Here is a 20351-nt window from a genome sequence, read left to right as displayed (position 1 = left end):
CATCGGGAGTTGTAACAAAAAGCATTGCATTGCTGGCCTTGATCACATGACATGGGCGGAAACTGACTCAATTCCACGCTGAATCTCCCGCGAACGCAGCCATTTACTCTTTTTCTCTTCGTTTCAACGCTGGTGAGTCTGAACATTTTTCCTGATGTGATGCTTGTCTAAATTCATTTTTTAATCTTTGTGAATAAAAATTGGTTTAGTCGGAGACACTAAAGTACGTTGTTGGTGTACTTATACACTCAGTTTAGTAGTTATGTTGATAGTATGCGAAGTTATTAGACAATTTTATTGATTTCCAAGCCCATGCTAGCGAACGTTAGCTACCATGTTAGCTTGCAGCGAACGTTAGCTTTGTGATAAGTGGTTCTGTTGGCGAAATGCTAGCTAACTGGATTGCGAGACTACCTGATTTGTTGTTTCTGCAATTGAAACTAACTATTGTTATTGACAATACAAATAACATTAGACCAGTTGTGTGCTTTGAGACGGAGTTAGTTTGTTAGACAACAAACGTTAGTCTTTTAGCTAAACGGGGGACTGATTTTAGCGTTGCACAGACATTGTTCCAGTCGAAACTAGAAAAGTGCGGCAGCCTCAGCCTGCTGAATCAATGGCGTACTCATCAAATGCTAACTGTTAGCTAGCCTTTCTCTGCGTTGAGGATGCACGCTGTGCTAGGTACAAATAAAACAATTTTATTTAGAAAGCATATATTTCTGCATTTAGGTTGTAATACTTCTGATTGTTTACACGTTTAAATATCGTGTCAGATGTCTGAAAATATGCAATGTATTTGGAAGAAGTTGATAAAATAAAAGCCGCCCAAAAACAAGCGTTAGCTAGCGAGGTTACTTGTTGTTTAGCTAGCAGCTAGTTCCTGGGCGCGTGCTGCTGTCTCGATATGTCGAAAGTTAGTTTGTTGTAGTTGAACGATCCCATCATCAGAAAATAGTTAGCAAACCAGTTAACTCTGTAGATAGTTAACCTGTGTAGATGGGTCATGTAACTGGTTAACGTAACCATTCCGGCGCCTTGTTCTATTTTTAGGAGAACATCAAAATCCACGACACATTTAACAATGGCAGAAGGCGAGCCACAGGTCCAGTTCAAGGTGAGGGCTATTATATCTCAGACGTCAACGGTTTTAGAGCATGAAATTGGATTATATGTTTGGTCATGAGTGGTTAGCTGCTGTTTTCACCTATGTTTCAACTTCTATCCCTCTTCCCCTCTCAGCTTGTGTTGGTTGGCGATGGAGGAACGGGAAAGACCACTTTCGTCAAAAGACATTTGACGGGCGAGTTTGAGAAGAAATATGTTGGTAAGTCACTCCCATCGGCATGTAATTACTTAAACAACACATTGTTGTTTTTTTATATTGAGAACACAGCCACATGGGATGATAACTGGGTGTTAGGCCTCTGCACACAGCCTGTAATAGTAGAATGCTTCATCAGAGTTTGTCATTGGGAGGGAGCAATGTTGGCAGATTCAACTGTCAAAATGCAGAGGCCTCCAATATGAGAGGATACATGGAGGCACCAGATGGCAATGTGCAGCAAGGGTGTGACACTGAATGAAACAAACAGCCACCATTCTAGCATCTTCTAATCTCCAGTGTTACTAAACTGTCTATCTCCTCTCATCATTTCTCCTTTGCACCCCAACTTTCTCTCCCTTATTTCTTGCTATCTCTCCCCTCGTTTCTCCTGTTGGGTTTCCCCTCTATTCTCCCCTTTCCTTCCTTCTAGCCACTCTGGGAGTGGAGGTGCACCCGCTGGTCTTCCACACTAACAGAGGGGCCATCAAATACAACGTGTGGGACACAGCCGGGCAGGAGAAGTTTGGAGGGCTCAGAGACGGCTACTACATCCAAGGTATGGTATAACACGATACTTATTAGCTTATCCTAGAGTTTCTCATGACCAGGAGGAAGAACTCTAACTCTAGTTACTAAAAAGGAACTAATGAATGACAATAGCTATTCTAACAATGGGTAACCACTAGAGGTCGGTCGATTATTGGAGGAACAAAAAAGGCGGTACCGATTAATCAGTCTTTTCACGTTTTTTTGTGTGTGTGTAATGCCAATTACAACAAGTGTGAATGAACAATAAACACTTGCATTTTAACTTAATATAATACTTAAATAAAATCAATTTAGTCTCAAATAATGAAACATCTACAATTTGGTTTAAATAATGCTGTTTGAATAATTTTTTCTCCGTTTTGGAGAAAAAAGTAAAAGTGCAATATGTGCCATGTAAAAAAGCTAACGTTTAAGTTCCTTGCTCAGAACATATGAAAGCTGGTGATTCCCTTTAACATGAGTCTTCAATATTCCCAGTTAAGAAGTTTTAGGTTGTAGTTATTGGACTATTTTTCTATACCATTTGTATTTCATAAACTTTCATAGACTGTTGGATGTTCTTATAGGCACTTTAGTATTGCCAGCCTAATCTCGGGAGTTGATGGGCTTGAAGTCATAAACAGAGCTGTGCTTCAAGCGTTGCGAAGAGCTGCTGGCAAACGCAGGAAAGTGCTGTTAGAATGAATGCTAACGATCCTGCTGCTGCCTACCACCGCTCAGACTGCTCTATCAAATATCAAATCAGACTTAATTATAATAAACACAAAAATACGAGCCATAAGTCATTAATATAGTCAAATCCGGAAACGTATAATAAAAAATAATGTTTATTCTTTTGGTGAAATACGGAACCGTTCCATATTTTATTGAACGGGTGGCAACCCTAAGTCTAAATATTGCTGTTACATTGCACATCCTTCAATGTTATTTCATAATTGTGTAAAATTCTGCCAAATTAATTGGTCTTTGTTAGGAAGAAATGGTCTTCACACAGTTCGCAACAAGCTAGGCGTCACAAACTGCTGCCTAGAAGTGACACAATTTCAGGCACTGCATTGATTATATGCAACGCAGGACAAGCTAGTTAAACTAGTAATATCATCAACCATGTGTAATTTGATTGTTTTTCATAAGATAAGTTTAATGCTAGCAAGCAACTTACCATGGCTCCTCGCTGCCTGCACTCGCTTAACAGGTGGTCAGCCTGCCACGCAGTCTCCCCGTGGACTGCAATATAATCGGCGCCCAAAAATGCTGATTACCGATTTGTTATAAACTTAAAATCGGTCCTAATTAATCGGTTGATCTCTAGTAACCACTTCCCCCTCTAAGGATGCTGTGTTGAGTAGATTCATGTTGTCACTCTACCTCTACATCCTTCTCTTGCTTTCTTTGACTCTTCACTCCATCTGTGCTTTTCTCTCCACTCCTACTTTGTACTCTCACTTTCCACTCTCCAGCACAGTGTGCGATCATCATGTTTGACGTCACGTCTCGAGTCACCTACAAGAACGTACCCAACTGGCATCGTGACCTGGTGCGTGTCTGTGAGAACATTCCCATAGTCCTCTGCGGCAACAAGGTGGACATCAAAGACCGGAAAGTCAAAGCCAAGAGCATCGTATTCCATCGCAAGAAGAACCTCCAGGTAATTATTACACGCTTTATTACAGTAGACTGTTCTTATGCAGTGTGTTTCTGTGCAAACTGAAAGACTAGCCCTGATTATAATAATGGGTAAACAAGCAACATTTGTGACCTTGTGCACCACAGCAAGGTGATGATAATCGTCTCTTCTCATTCTCACCCCTTCTCTCTCAGTACTATGACATCTCTGCTAAGAGTAATTACAACTTTGAGAAGCCCTTCCTGTGGCTAGCACGGAAGCTGATTGGAGACCCCAACCTGGAGTTTGTGGCCATGCCCGCCCTCGCCCCCCCAGAGATCCTCATGGACCCCTCCCTCGCCGCGCAGTACGAGCACGACCTCAAAGTGAGTAGAACTATAGTGGCCCAGCACTGGTAGATGGACTGCATAGAGACCAGACTGTCAAATGTTATCAGATGAAATTGGCTAGATTACATATCAAGGTCTTTAGTTATGTTGCTGATTGTAAATGGTGTATCGTCATAACAGTTATTCACTTTCTCCGCCCTCCAGGTTGCATCAGAAACAGCGCTCCCAGATGAAGATGATGACCTTTAACCTGTTACCTATGACCCCCCCCCTACCCCCGCGTGGCAGGAAGTTGTCTGAGTTTGGCCCCTTTACTGTAAAATCCCGTTGCAGATTTATTTTTGAACTCTATTTTTTTTGTTTTGCTTGTGTTTTAAAACGGAAAGAAATACAAACATGGTGAAGTCGTGTGGTTCTCTAGTTTCACTGTAAGACACACCGCCCTAGTGTTGGCATGGCAATGTTACTCACCATCATCAAGCACCACCCTCTGCCCTTCCCCGGCACACACGCTGGGCTAAGGCCGGCTGACCGGAAGCACTTGGGGGGGGGGAATAAACTTTGAATAAAAACATTCTCAATATAAAATGCAGTTCTGATTCATTGTTTTGCTAAATGTTTTAACGTGTGGCTAGGGGGTAGACGTTAAGCACGGTAGACACAAATCTTAAGTAGCTGATAAGAGGCCAGGGTTGGAGTCAATTCCATTTAAAATCTGAGTAAATTACTGCAGGTTCCTTCATAAATTACTTACCAATTAGACTGAAGAATTAAGGGATTTGATGCAAGACCGGTCTAAATCCTTTTCTTTCACGGGGGCCCCCTCATGTTGGCAAAATGTTTATTCCCATAGTCTTGTCTTAATCATCCGGTGAATGATAATAGCAAGGATTAGTAATCAACATTTAAAAATGTATATACATTATTTTGTCCTCCCCACATAATTGGAAGAAGTGTAAACGGAGCCTATTGGCTACAAAGGTAATGCAAAACTGGGGCTGTGAAGAGTACGGAATTATGGGTAACTGGCCATTGTCATGCAAATAACCAGTTGTACTTGCCATTTAAAAAATGCGCTTGTAATGCATCTTGGAAAGACAGTGCCTAATGAATAAAACTACGGCATACCTAACTAATGCAGTGCCTTCTGAAAGTATTCAGACCCATTGACTTATTAGAATTTTGTTGAAGCCTAATTCTAAAATGAATAAGTTTTCCACTCAATCTAGGCAATACCCCATAATGACAAAACAAAAACAGGTTTTTAGAATTGTGAAATGTTTATCACATTTAAGTATTCAGACCCTTTACTCAGTAATTTGTTGAAGCAGCTATTACAGCCTCGGGTCTTGGGTATGACGCTACAAGCTCGGCGCACCTGTATTTGTGGAGTTTATCCCATTCTCCTCTGCATGTTTTCTCAAGATCTGTCAGGTTGGATGGGGAGTGTCGCTGCACAGCTATTTTCAGGTCTCCAGAGATGTTCGATTGGGTTCATGTCCGGGTTCTGGCTGTGCCACTCAAGGACACTTGTTCCGAAGCCACACCTGCGTTGTCTTGGCTGTGTGCTTTAGGGTCGTTGTCCTGTTGGAAGGTGAACCTTCGCCCCAGTCTGAGGTCCTGAGGACTCTGGAGCAGGTTTTCATCAAGGATCTTTCTACTTTGCTCTCATCTTTCCCTTGATCCTGACTAGTCTCCCAGCCTCTGCCTCTGAAAAAAAATCCCCACAGCATGATGCTGCCACCATGAGAATAAACCCTCAAAGCTGCCCATGTCCCTTAATGTTGTTGTGGTTGTTACTTACAAGGAGGGATGGCTGAGCTCGAATCACCACCACATTGTCAGGATTCCTATTTGACTGCTATGCCTCCTTGCCCATCCAACATTTCCTCATCTCCCAAGTCTTCTAATATGACTATCCCCAATGCTCCTCCCTCTTTTCCCCCTACCCCTCTACAAAGGTTCTCCCTGCAGGTGGTCACTGAGTCCAAGGTGCTAAAGGAGCTCAAACTTGTCACCAAAAAACATCTGATTTAGATCCTTTATTCTTTCAGATTGCTGCCCCTCATCGCCAAGCCTGTCTCCTCTCTGGGGAGGTTCCCATTGCTTGGAAGGCAGCCTCGGTGCATCCTTTATTTTAAAGGGGGAGATCAAGCTGATCCTAACTGTTATAGGCCTATCTCTATTTTGCCCTGTTTATCAAGTGTTGGAAAACTTGTCAATAATCGACTGACTTTCTTGATGTCTATAGTATTCTCTCGGTATGCTATCTGGTTTCCGCTCAGGTTATGGATGTCACTGCAACGTTAAAGGTGCTCCACTCTTGTGAGCCGGCTAAGGAGTATTGGTGGCTGAGGGGTCTTTGGCCTGGTTTGATAACTACCTCTCTCAAAGTGTGTAGTGTATAAAGTCAGAACATCTGCTGTCTCAGCCACTGCCTGTCACCAATGGAGTAACCCAAGGCTCGATCCTAGGCCCACGCTCCTCTCAATTTACATCAACAACATAGCTCAAGCAGTAGGAAGCTCTCTCATCCATTTATATGCAGATGAAACAGTCTTATACTCAGCTGGCTCCTCCCCAGATAGTGTGTTAAAAGCTCTACAACAAAGTTTTCTTAGTGTCCAACAAGCTTTCTCTGCCCTTAACCTTGTTCTGAACACCTCCAAAACAAAGGTGATGTGGTTTGGTAAGAAGAATGCCCCCTCTCCCCACCGGTGTGATTACTACCTCTGAGGGTTTAGAGCTTGAGGTAGTCACCTCATACAAGTACTTGGGAGTATGGCTAGCTAGTACACTGTCCTTCTCTCAGCACATATCAAAGTTGCAGGCTAAGGTTCCATCATGACTTGGCATCCTCTATCGTAATCGCTCCTCTTTCACCCCAGCTGCCAAACTAACCCTGATTCAGATGACCATCCTACCCATGCTATATTACGGACACGTAATTTATAGATCGGCAGGTAAGGGTGCTCTCCTAGCGGCTAGATGTTACCAATCGACATCAGGTTTGCCACCAATGCTCCTGATAGGACACATCACTGCGCTATACTCCTCTGCAAACTGGTCATCTCTGTCTACATGTCGCAAGACCCACTGGTTGATGCTTATTTATTAAACTCTCTTAGGCCTCACTCCCCCCTATCTGAGATACTTACTGCAGCCCTCATCCTCTACATACAACACCTGTTCTGCCAGTCACATTCTGTTGAAGGTCCCCAAAGCACACACATCCCTGGGTCGCTCCTCTTTTCAGTTCGCTGCAGCTAGCGACTGGAACGAGTTGCAAAAAACAGTCAAACTGGATCGTTTTATCTTCATTCAAAGACTTAATCAAGGACACTCTTACTGACAGTTGTGGCTGCTTCGTTTAATGTATTGTTGTCTCTACCTTCTTGCCCTTTGTGCTCTTGTCTGTGCCCAATACTGTGTGTACCATGTTTTGTGCTGCTAGCGTGTTTCTACCATGTTGTTACCATGCTGTGTTTTCATGTGTTTCTGCCATGCTATGTTGTCGTCTTAGGTCTCTCTTTATGTAGTGTTATGGTGTCTTTCTTGTCGTGATGTGTGTTTTGTCCTATATTTTTAATTCTAGCCCCCGTCCCCGCAGGAGGCCTTTTGCCTTCTGGTAGGCCGTCATTGTAAATAAGAATTTATTCTTAACTTACTTGCCTAGTTAAATAAATAAAAATGTTTCACAGTAAGGATGGTGCCAGTTTTCCAGACATGACGCTTGGCATTCAGGCCAAAGAGTTCAATCTTGGTTTCATCAGACCAGAGAATCTTATTTCTCATGGTCTGAGAGTCCTTTTGGCAAACTCCAAAAGGCTGTCATGTGCCTTTTACTGAGGAGTGGCTTCTGTCTGGCCTCTCTACCATAGAGGCCTGATTGGTAGAGTGCTGCAGAGATGGTTGTCCTTCTGGAAGGTTCTCCCATCTCCACAGAGGAACTCTGGAGCTCTGACAGAGTGACCATCGGGTTCTTGGTCACCTCCCTGACCAAGGCCCTTCTCCCCCGACTGCTGTGGCCTGCTGGAGGTCATTTTGCAGGGCTCTGGCAGTGCACCTCCTTGCACAAAGGCGGAGGTAGCGGTCCTGCTGCTGGGTTGTTGCCCTCCTACGGCCTCCTCCACGTCTCCTGATGTACTGGCCTGTCTCCTGGTAGCGCCTCCATGCTCTGGACACTACGCTGACAGACACAGCAAACCTTCTTGCCACAGCTCGCATTGATGTGCCATCCTGGATGAGCTGCACTACCTGAGCCACTTGTGTGGGTTGTAGACTCCATCTCATGCTACCACTAGAGTGAAAGCACCGCCAGCATTCAAAAGTGACCAAAACATCAGCCAGGAAGCATAGGAACTGAGAAGTGGTCTGTGGTCACCACCTGCAGAACCATTCCTTTATTGGGGGTGTCTTGCTAATTGCCTATAATTTCCACCTTTTGTCTATTCCATTTGCACAACAGCATGTGAAATGTATTGTCAATCAGTGTTGCTTCCTAAGTGGACAGTTTGATTTCACAGAAGTGTGATTGACTTGGAGTTACATTGTGTTGTTTAAGTGTTCCCTTTATTTTTTTGAGCGGTGTATATAGGGCAGCACTCTAAGGTAGGCCAGGGCAATTATTTTCCATGGAGGGCCACATTAGAATATATTTTTACCATTGTGGGCCAGAATCATATTACAGGATTATACATCATGTGTATGACTGTGTTGCCAGATATATCTACTGTAAGTCACATCCAGATATGCTACTTATTTTACTTTTTTAACATGCACAGATATAAACCAAATCCATGTTCTCCTTTTAGTAGGTATTTTCATTATTACATATGCAATGAACTACACAGAAGGAAACGTACACTGTGCATTCAGCACCACGCACAGAACTATTTTTAACGGTATGCACAAAAACACAGAGCTCAGCATTACTATTTAAACTATTCAATCAGTGTGAGAAGTGAAGTCTGTGGCCATGCACGCCTCCAACTCAATCATCAAGTTTGAAAACGACACTACAGTGATTGTTTACCCACAACGACGAGACGGTGAGGGCCCTCGAGGGTGTGGTGTCAGGAAAATAACCTCACACTCATTTTACATTTACATTTTAGTCATTCAGCAGACGCTCTTATCCAGAGCGACTTACAGTAGAGTGCATACATTTTATTACATTTTACATACTGAGGCAAGGATATCCCTACCGGCCAAACCCTCCCTAACCCAGACGACGCTATGCCAATTGTGCGTCGCCCCACGGACCTCCCGGTTGCGGCCGGCTGCGACAGAGCCTGGGCGCGAACCCAGAGACTCTGGTGGCGCAGCTAGCACTGCGATGCAGTGCCCTAGACCACTGCGCCACCCGGGAGGCACTCAACATCAACAAAACAAAGGAGATGATCGTGGACTTCAGGAAACAGCAGAGGGAGCAGCCCCTATCCACATCGACGGGACAGTAGTGGAGAAGGTGGAAAGTTTTAAGTTCCTGGCCGTACACATCATGGACAAACTGAAATGGTCCACCTACACAGGCAGCGTGGTGAAGAAGGTGCAACAGCGCCTTTTCAACCTCAGGAGGCTGAAGAAATTTGGCTTGTCACCAAAAAGATTCACAAACTTTTACAGATGCACAATCGAGAGCATCCTGTCAGGCTGTATCACCGCCTGGTATGGCAACTGCTCTGCCCACAACTGTAAGGCTCTCCAGAGGGTAGTGAGGTCTACACAACGCATCACCGGGGGCAAACTATTTGCTCTCCTGGACACCTACACCAGCCGATGTCACAGGAAGGCCAAAAAGATCATTAAGGACAACAACCACCCGAGCCACTGCCTGTTCACCCCGCTATCATCCAGAAGGCGAGGTCAGTACAGGTGCATCAAAGCTGGGACCGAGACTGAAAAACAGCTTCCATCTCAAGGCCATCAGACTGCTAAACAGCAATCACTAACTCAGAGAGGCTGCTGCCTACATTGAGACCAATCACTGACCACTTTAATAAATGGATCACTAGTCACTTTATACAATGCACTCTAAATAATGCCACTTTAATAATGTTTACATATCTTACATTACTGATATCACATGTATATACTGTATTTTATAACATCTACTGCATCTTGCTGTTCGGCCATCGCTCATCCATATATTTATATGTAGATATTCTTATTAATTCCTTTACACTTGTGTGTATAAGGTAGTTGTTGTGAAATTGTTAAATTACTTGTTAGATATTACTGCATGATCGGAACTAGAAGCACAAGCATTTCGCTACGCTCACATTAACATCTGCTAACCATGTGTATGTGACCAATAACATTTGATTTGATGTCCACGGACTGTGAAGGCAAAATCAGCCAACCGTTCTTTATTTTGCAGTTGGGAGAAATCCACATATTTTCCTTTCATTTGCAAAAACTCAGCAATCTCCGACTTCTGGTCCCACACCCTTTTATAAGCACCTTCCCCAAACTCAGCCATCTCACGTTTGTGTGGTAGGGGAGATCTGCATGACCCAACTCTCTCTTCCAACAGTGAGACAAACTGCCTGTGGTTTAAAGATCTTATGAAGTTGACCACTTTAGTGACTGTTTAGAAACATGGCTCATTTTCAGAACACGTTTACAGAGCACCTCCTGATGAATAATGCAATGCAGGAAAATAATTTTCTGATCTGGGTTCAGCTCAGCTACTTGATCTTGTATCCTTTTCAAAAGGCCAACGTTTTTTCCCGTCAAATTTGGGCACCCATCAGTGGTCACACTGGATAACTTTTCAAAACTCAGTCACAGTTTTGCATCACACGCGTATTAACCTCCTCCTATAAATATTTCCCAGTGGTTGTGCTCTTCATTGACTGCACCGAAGCAAACTCCTCTGTAATTTCCAAATCTGGGATTATGCCTCGTAAGAATATCAACAACTGCGCTGTGTCACGTGCATCACTGCTCTCATCCAGGGCCAATGAGAAATAGGTGAAATCCTTTTCAACTGTTGTTCCATATTCTCTACGATGTCCCCAACACGCCGAGTCATTGTTCGTCTTGACAGGGAAACGTTTACGAACAGCTCTTCTCGGGGCAAAGTACTGCTGCAGAGTCAATTAAACATAATTTAATTAATTCGCCCTCAGTGAATGGCTTGCTATGTTTAGCAATTTTGTGGGACAGTACATAGCTAGCTCTCGCAATTCCGTCATTTGCTGAATGCAGTTTTGTTAGAAGTCCGTGCTGCTTTTGCAACTGAGAAAGCAACTCTTTCGATGCACTTGCCCTCTGCTCAGAAGACATATTCCTATATTTCTCTGCATACTTCGTCTGGAAGTGTCGGGACAAGTTGTAGTCTTTCAAGACAGCGATGCTCTCTTTGCACACGAAGGACACAACTTTCTCTGATACCTCAATAAAGAAATATTTCGATGTCCACTCTTGCTGGAACACCCTTCATTCATTATCTACTTTTATTTTCTTTGAAAACTAATTTTTGCGCAATGTCTACCGAGCTACTATTTGTAACTGTGACGTGTGTCAGTCTGTCAGTCACTGTCTGTCCTTTTGCAGTTGTTGTTTATTCGTGCCTTCAAAATAAATGTCCCACAAGCGTGGGAGATAAATAATTACACAAAAGCGAGTATTTCAATTTGAATAACAAATACGTTTTTCAAAACTTTACTATTGCAAATTCTTTATGTGATCTGAGCATGATTCCGCGGGCCGTATTGAATCAGTTCGTGGGCCGCATACGGCCCGGAGCCGGCCTTTGCCCAGGCCTGCTCTAAGGTGCAGGGTTGAGTTACCGGGGGAGCAAAGGGTCTGAATATTTATATAAATAAGGTATTTTGGGTTTTTATTTTTAATAAATTTGCAAAAATGTCTAAAAATCTGTTTTCACTTCGTCATTATGGAGTAGTGTGTATAGATTGATGAGGAAAATGTTTTATTTAATCAATTTTAGAATATGGCTGTAACGTAACAAAATGTGAAAAAGGGGAAGGGATCTGAATACTTCCCGGATGCACTGTACAATACAGCTTTGGTGACATCCCAGTCTCAAAAACTATTATTGGGTGAACTATATTGACTGGAATATAAAGTTGAATCCCCCTGAAATTAATGTAATTAAAACATGCTCCAGTACTTTGGCGAGTGAGAAAGTTTTTTAATTTTTATATTCCGCTTTGGGCTGGATGTGTCAATGTGTAGTTCATTCAGACATAATCTAAGAGCAGAATTACTGTTTTACCTCAATTAGCCACACAATCCCTAGTTTGAAAGCAACTGTTTTCTTGAAGCTGTGCCACGCCATTTTCCCTACATTTTCCCCCAATTGCCCCCTAGCAATTCGAGTTATTGACAATGAGCTTCAGTCCCTCGCATTTGAGTGAAAGCTAGCAAGAAGTCTGCCCAGTGTTATCAATGAGGATGATGGTCCCGTGGGCCTCATTTAGTAGAGCATGGCGCTTGCAACGCCAGAGTTTGATTCCCAAGGAGGACCAGTACGAAAATGTATGCCCTCAATACTTTAAGTCTCAAAAAGAGCATCTAATAAAATAGTAAAATGTTGCAGGGCGGGCCCAACAGCTCAGTGGACACAGCAGCTCAAGAGCAATGACATGTGACATTACATTTTCGGGGACCACTTTTGGCCCGTGAGTGCTACCTTCAGAAATACTGGCTAAAAAGTATACAAAGGTGCCAGAGAATCTCTTTAAGATGATTATTATACAATAATTGTCCCTGTCCTACTCCAAACACATGTTCGCCAATAGCAGCTGTTTATCTGCTTAATCATAGGTTAACAATGTGTTGGCAAAAATGAAGCGTCACTTGCCATGACTGGTACTCATGGGTACTTTTTCAAAGCCTATGTCAGATACTCCAGTGAGTGTAATTAGCTCCATTGAGTGCAATTTGCTCAATATTAGGAGTTGACAAATGAAGTTGACATCATTAGAAATAACTTATATTCCCCTCTGTTCTATTGTAGGTACGTCCTTCACAATTTGTTTAGTTTGTTGTTGCTAGCGATATTCAAAAAAACATTGAAAAACAAATATTTGTCCTTTTTTATATATACACTGAACAATAATACAAATGCAACATGTATAGTGTTGGTCCCAGTAAAAGATCCCAGAAAGTTTCCATACGCACAAAAAATGTATTTCTCTTTTGCCAAGATAATCCATCCACCTGACAGGTGTGTCATATCAAAAAGCTGATTTAGTGGCATAATCATTGCACAGGTGCACCTTGTGCTGTGGACAATAAAAGGACACTCTAAAATGTGCAGTTGTGTCACATAATACAATGCCACAGATGTCTCAAATTTTTTGGGAATGTGCAATTGGCATGCTGACTGCAGGAATGTCCAGCAGAGCTGTTTTAATTTTTTTTTAAACTTGATTTAATTAGACAAGTAAGTTAAGAACTAATTCTGATATTCAATGATGGCCTACACCAGCCAGAACAAAGAAAGACACTGGGACAATTGTACGCTGCCCTATGGGACTCCCAATCACGGCCGGTTGTGATACAGCCTGGCACACTGTTGCCAGAGATTTTTATGTTTATTTCTCTACCATAAGCTGCCTCCAACATTGTTTTATAGAATTTGTCAGTACGACCAACAGGCCTCACAACTGTAGACCGCGCGTAACGACGCCAGCCCAAGACCTCACCATCTGGCTTCTACACCTGCGGGATCAACTGAGACCAGACACATGGACAGCTGATGAAACTGTGGGGTTGCACAAGCAAAGAACTGTCAGAAACGTCTCAGGGAAGCTCCTCTGTGTGCTCGTCGTACTCACCATAGTCTTGACCTGACTGCAGTTCGGCGTCATAACTGACTTCAGTGGGCATATGCTCACCTTCAATGGCCACTGGCACGCTGGAGAAGTGTGCTCTTCCCGGATGAATACTGGTTTCAACTGTACTGGGCAGATGGCATTGTGTGGGCGAGCGGATTGCTGATGTCAACGTTGTGAACAGAGTGCCCCATGGTTGTGGTGGGGTTATGGTATGGGCAGGCATAAGCTACGGACAATGAAGACAATTGCATTTTATCGATGACAATTTGAATGCACAAAGATAAAGTGACAAGATCCTGAGGCCCAATGTCGTGCCATTCATCCGCCACCATCACCTCATGTTTCAACATGATAATGCACGACCCCATGTTGCAAAGATCTGTACACAATTCCTAGAAGCTGAAAATGTCCCAGTTCTTCCATGGCCTGCATACTCATCAGACATTTCCATTTGTCTCATGCAGTGTGACACATCTCCTTCGCATAGAGTTAATCAGGCTGTTGATTGTGGCCTATGGAATGTTGTCCCACTCCTCTTCAATGGATTTGTGAAGTTGCTGGATATTTGCAGGAACTGGAACATGCTGTCCTACACATTGATCCAGTGCATCCCAAAAATGCTCAAACATTTCACCCATTGAGCATTTTTGGGATGCACCGCATGAAGAAAACATCGCATGAAGAAAATAAGGAAAATGCATGGGGCAGAGATCAGGGTGCCTTGTGAGAATCAATAGAGAATAAACTGGATGAGATCCATTCGAGACTATTCAAAAAACGGGACATTAAAAACTGTAATATCTTATGTTCCACTGAGTCGTGGCTGAACGACGACACGGATACTATACAGTTAGCTGGATTTTCCGTGCATCGGCTGGACAGAACAGCTACGTCCGGTAAGACGAGGGGTGGGGGTGTGTGTCTATTTGTCAATAACAGCTGGTATACGATGTCTAATATTAAGGTAGTCTCAAGGTATTGCGGTAGAGTAAATCATGATAAGCTGTAGACCACACTATCTACCAAGAGAGTTTTCATCTAGATTTTTCGTGGCCGTCTATTTACCACCACAAACCGACGCTGGCACTAAGATTGCACCCAACGAGCTATATAAGGCCATAAGTGTAACGTCCGGGGTGTAGTGGGTGAGAATTCAGGCGCAGGAAGGAGAAAGTTCAGGGTAGTGCTATACCTTTTAATGCACAAAAAACGGTGAACATAAACCAACCCCACGAAACACAGGGCGCACACCAAAACAAATGCCCCAAACACGGGGGACTTAAACAGTCCAGCAAAACCCATAAAAATGGGAAACCCGTACCTCACAGACGTGTACACACGTACACCAAACAATCCCGGTAAATAAAGCCCGACTAATCAGCCTAAAACACAAACAGGTGAAACTAATAAACAGAAAGGGGAAAAGGGATCAGTGGCAGCTAGTAGGCCGGTGACGACGACCGCCGAGTGCCACCCGAACAGGAAGGGGAGCCACCTTCGGTAGGAGTCGTGACAATAAGTGTGCTTAGTCCCCTAATGTACTCCCTGTTCACCCACGACTGCGTGGCCAAGCACGACTCCAACACCATCATTAAGTTTGCTGACGACACAACGGTGGTAGGCCTGATCACCGACAACGATGAGACAGCCTATAGCGAGGAGGTCAGAGACCTGGCAGTGTGGTGCCTCTCCCACAACGTGAGCAAGACAAAGGAGATTATCATGGACTACAGGAAAAGGAGGGTTGAACACACCCCCATTCACATCGACAGGGAAGTAGTGGAGAGGGTCAAGAGTTTCAAGTTCCTTGGTGTCCACATCACCAACGAACTATCATGGTCCAAACACACCAAGAAAGTCGCGAAGAGGGCACGACAATGCCTTTTCCCCCTCAGGAGACTGAAAACATTTGGCATGGGTCCCGGAATCCCCCAAAATTTCAACAGTTGCACCATTGAGAGCACCCTGGCCGGTTGCATCACCGCCTGGTATGTCATCCGACCGTATGGTGCTACAGAGGGTAGTGCGTACAGCCCAGTACATCACTGGGGCCAAGCTTCCTGCCATCCAGGACCTACATACTATGCGGTGTCAGAGGAAGGCCCAAAAAATTGGCAATGACTCCAGTCACCCAAGTCATAGACTGTTCTCTCTGCTACTGCATGGCAAGCGGGAACCAGAGTGCCAATTCTAGGTCCAAAAGGCTACTTAACAGCTTCTACCCCCAAGCCATAAGACTGCTGAACAATTAATCAAATGGCCATCTGGACTATTTGCAATGACACCACCCTTTATTTTTTCACTGCTACTACTCTCTGTTTATTATCTATGCATAGTCACTTTACCCCTACGTACAAATTACCTTGACTAACATGTATCCCCGCACATTGACTCGGTACCAGTCCCCCTGTATATAGGCTCATTATTGTTATTTTATAGTATTATTTATTTATTTATTATTATTATATATTTTTTTATATATATTTTTTTACTTTAGTTTATTAAGTAAATGTTTTCTTAACTCTATTTTCTTAAAACTGCATTATTGGTTAAGGGCTTATAAGTAAGCATTTCACGGTAAGGTTACCTGTTGTATTCGGCGCATGTGACAAATAACATTTGATTTGATGTTGCGTTTATATTTTTGTTCAGTGTATATATTTTTCCCCCCCCCATGCAGTACCTCCACGGACCCCTAGGGGACCGTGGCCCCTCGGTTGAATACCCCTGATCTAAGAAATACTGTATACTGATGTACAAGTCCTAGTGGGAATATCTACCATCTGGTAAGATAAAGCTAAGGATAAAAGCAGGTGAACTAAAACATTTTTTTATTTTACTAGGAACAATTCTTATTTTCAATGACGGCCCAGAAACAGTTGGTTAACTGCCTTGTTCAGGGGCAGAACAACATATTTTTACCTTGTCAGCTCAGGGATTTGATCTAACAACCTTTTGGTTACTAGTCCAACGCTCTAACCACTAGGCTACCTGCCTCCCCAATTGTATTAAATGGTACAACTCAAATATGTGAGACAATTATAGCACATCCAGTTTGCAGAGGATGGCTGCATTGCAGACTCCTGGCAGGTCTTTCTTGAGACACCCTGTATGAGGTGCTAGTGCTACTACCAACACAGGCTTGAAGCTGTGTTGTCCCCACACAACTATATTAGGTTGCAGTTTGTCTCAAAGACCACCTGGTGTCAGGATTGTTGCGTCTCAGAGTAATCAACATACGTAACTATCCCCACAAGGCTCTGAGTGTGGATAAATGAACAAAAATATAAATGCAACATGCAACAATTTCAAAGATGTTACTGAGTTACAGTTCATATAAGGAAATCAGTCAATTGAAATATATTCATTAGGCTCTAATCTATGGCTTTCGCGTCTGGGAATACAGATATTAATCTGTTGGTCACAGAAAGCCGATGCATTCCCATACAGAAAGGTAGGGGCGTGCATCAGATAACCAGTCAGTATCGGGTGGGACCACCATTTGCCTCATGCAGCGTGACACATCTCCTTCGCATAGAGTTGATCAGGCTGTTGATTGTGGCCTGTAGAATGTTGTCCCGCTCTTCTTCAATTGCTGTGTGAAGTTGCTGGATATTGGCGGGAACTGGAACATGCTGTCGCACACATAGATCCAGAGCATTCCAAACATGCTCAAGGGTTGACATGTCTGGTGAGTATGCAGGCCATGGAAGCACTAAGACATTTTCAGCTTCCATGAATTGTGTACAGATCCTGGCGACATGGGGCTGTGCATTATGCTGAAAAATGAGGTGATGGTGGCAGAAATGGCACGACAATGGGCCTCAGGATCTCGTCACGTTATCTCTGTGCATTCAAGTTGCCCATACCATAACCCCACTGCCAACAGGGGCACGCTCTTTGCAATGTTGACATCAGCAAACCCCTCGCCCACTCAACGCAATACACCTTGTCTGCCACCTGCACGGTACAGTTGATACCCGGCTTCATCTGTGAAGAGCACACTTCTCCAGCGTGCCAGTGGCCATCGAAGGTGAGTATTTGCCCACTGAAGTCAGTTTTGAGGCCGAACTGCAGTCAGGTTAAGACCCTAGTGAGGACAATGAGCACACAGACGGTTTCTGACAGTTTGTGCCAAAATTCTTAGGTTGTGCAAACCCACAGATTCATAAGCTGTCTGGGTGACTCATCTCAGACCATCCCGCAGGTGAAGAAGCCGGATGTAGAGGGCCTGGGCTGGCGTGGTTGTCAAGGTCTGCGATTGTGAGGCCGGTTGGACGTACTGCCAAATTGGAGGCGGCTTATGATAGAGAAATTAAAATAAAATTCTCTGGCAACAGCCCTGGTGGATATTCCTGCAGTCTGCATGCCAATTGCAAACTTTCTCAAAACTTGAGACATCTGTGGCATTGTGTTGTTGAGTGTCTGTTTACAACATTTTACAGTGGCCTTTTATTGTCCCCAGCAGAATATGCACCTGTGTAATGCTGTTTAATCAGCTTCTTGATATGCCACACCTGTCAGGTGGATGAATTTTCTTGGCAAAGAAACAATGCTCACCTAACAGGGATGTAAATTATTTTGTGCACAGAATTTCAGAGAAATGTGCGTATGAAACATTTCTGGGATCTTTTATTTCAGCTCATGAAACATGGGACAAACACTTTAAATGTTACGTTTATATTTTTGTTCAGTATATATGTACATTACCGGTCAGAAGTTTGGACACACCTACTCATTCAAGACTATTTTCCACGTTGTAAAATAATAGTGAAGACATCAAAACTATGTAATAACACATATGGAATCATGTAGTAACCCAAAAAGTGTTAAACAAACCAAAATATATTTTATATTTGAGATTCTTCAAAGTAGCCACCATTTGCCTTGATGACAGTTTTGCACACTCTTGGCATTCTCTCAACCAGCTTCATGAGATAGTCACCTGGAATGCATTTCAATTAACAGGTGTGCCTTGTTAAAAGTTAATTTGTAGAATTTCTTTCCATCTTAATGCGTTTGAGCATTAGTTGTGTTGTGACAAGGTGGGGGGGTATACAGCAGATAGACCTATTTGGTAAAATATTATGGCAAGAACAGCTCAAATAAGCAAAGAGAAACGACAGTCCATCAATTACTTTAAGACATTGTCTGTCAATACGGAAAATTTCAAGAACTTTGAAAGTTTCTTCAAGTGCAGTCGCAAAAACCATCAAGCACTATGATGAAACTGGCTCTCATGAGGACCGTCACAGGAGAGGAAGACCCAGAGTTACCACTGCTGTAGAAGATAAGTTCATTAGAGTTACCAGCCTCAGAAATTGCAGCCCAAATAAATGCTTCACAGAAATCAAGAAACAGACACATCTCAACATCATGTGAATCAGGCCTTCATGGTCAAATTGCAGCAAAGAAACCACTACTAAAGGACACCAATAAGAAGAGACTTGCTTGGGCCAAGAAACACAAGAAATGGACATTAGACCGGTGAAAATCTGTCCTTTGGTCTGACGATTCCAAATTGGAGAGTTTTGGTTTCTACCACCGTGTCTTTGTGAGACGCAGAGTAGGTGAATGGATGATCTCCGCATGTGTGGTTCCCAACGTGAAGCATGGAGGAGAAGGTGTAGGGATGCTTTGCTGGTGACACTGTCAGTGATTTATTTAGAATTCAAGGCACACTTAACTAACATGGCTACCACAGCATTCTGCAGCGATACGCCATCCTTTCTGGTTTGCAAAGTGGGACTATCATTTGTTTTTCAACAGGGCAATGACCCAACACACCTTCAGGCTTGTGTAAGGGCTATTTTACCAAGGAGAGTGATAGAGTGCTGCATCAGATGACCTGGCCTCCACAATCACCCGACCCCATTTGGCTGCATGGCCTTCATCAGGGAGTACAAAGAAATGATAATAAAATGTCCTCTTTTGAACATGTCACGATCGTTTGAAGCATACTCGGACCAACGTGCAGCGTGATCTGGGTTCCACATCTTTATTTAGTGAAACGCACAAAACAATAAAGCAAGAACAAAACAACGAACCGTAACTAAGAGGTGAAACATACACTAACTCAAAACAATATCCCATAAAACACAGGTGGAAAAAAAGCTACTTAAATATGATCCCCAATTAGAGACAACGATAGCCAGCTGCCTCTAATTGGGAATCATACCAAACACCAACATAGAAAAACTAAACTAGAACCCCACATAGAAAATAATAACTAGAAAACCCCCAGTCACGCCCCGACCTACTCTACCATAGAAAATAAGGGCTCTCTATGGTCAGGACGTGACAGAACAGCTTTTTCCAATCAGCCCTGGTATGAAGAGGGAGTGGGTACAGAATGTCGTTTCTCTTTGCTTATTTGAGCTGTTCTTGCCATAATATGGACTTTGTCTTTTAACAAATAGGACTAACTTATGTATACCACCATTACCTTGTCACAACACAACGCATTAAGAATGAACGAAATTCCACAATTTAACTTTTAACAAGGCACACCTACCTGTTAATTGAAATGCATTCCAGGTGAATAACTCATGAAGCTGGTTGAGAGAATGCCAAGACTGTGCAAAGCTGTCATAAAGGCAAAGGGTGGCTAAATATAACATATATTTTTATTAGTTTAACACTTTTGGTTACTACATGATTCCATATGTATTATTTCATAGTCTGATGTCTTCACTATTATTCTA

The 20351-nt window shown here is 43.2% G+C and overlaps 1 protein-coding gene across 2 annotated transcripts; it reads left to right on the top strand.

Moving 5' to 3' along the window:
* Positions 1-43: 43 nt before the first annotated feature.
* On the top strand, positions 44-4423 carry ran (RAN, member RAS oncogene family). Of its 2 annotated transcripts, none has more exons than XM_055927056.1 (7): positions 44-132; positions 1057-1120; positions 1246-1330; positions 1761-1886; positions 3340-3527; positions 3701-3871; positions 4040-4423. In XM_055927056.1, exons 2-7 carry the CDS (start codon positions 1088-1090, stop codon positions 4082-4084), a joined length of 648 nt encoding a protein of 215 aa, XP_055783031.1. In that variant the 5' UTR covers positions 44-132; positions 1057-1087; the 3' UTR covers positions 4085-4423. The 2 variants fall into 2 exon arrangements, with proteins under 2 accessions (XP_055783031.1, XP_055783033.1); XM_055927058.1 differs by lacking the exon at positions 44-132 and adding an exon at positions 598-687.
* Positions 4424-20351: the final 15928 nt, after the last annotated feature.

This window comes from Salvelinus fontinalis, chromosome 6 (assembly GCF_029448725.1).
Source record: "Salvelinus fontinalis isolate EN_2023a chromosome 6, ASM2944872v1, whole genome shotgun sequence".
NCBI classification, from domain to species: Eukaryota; Metazoa; Chordata; class Actinopteri; order Salmoniformes; family Salmonidae; genus Salvelinus; species Salvelinus fontinalis.
The sequence above is the reverse complement of the archived record's forward strand: the minus strand, read 5'-3'. Positions and strand labels throughout refer to the sequence as shown.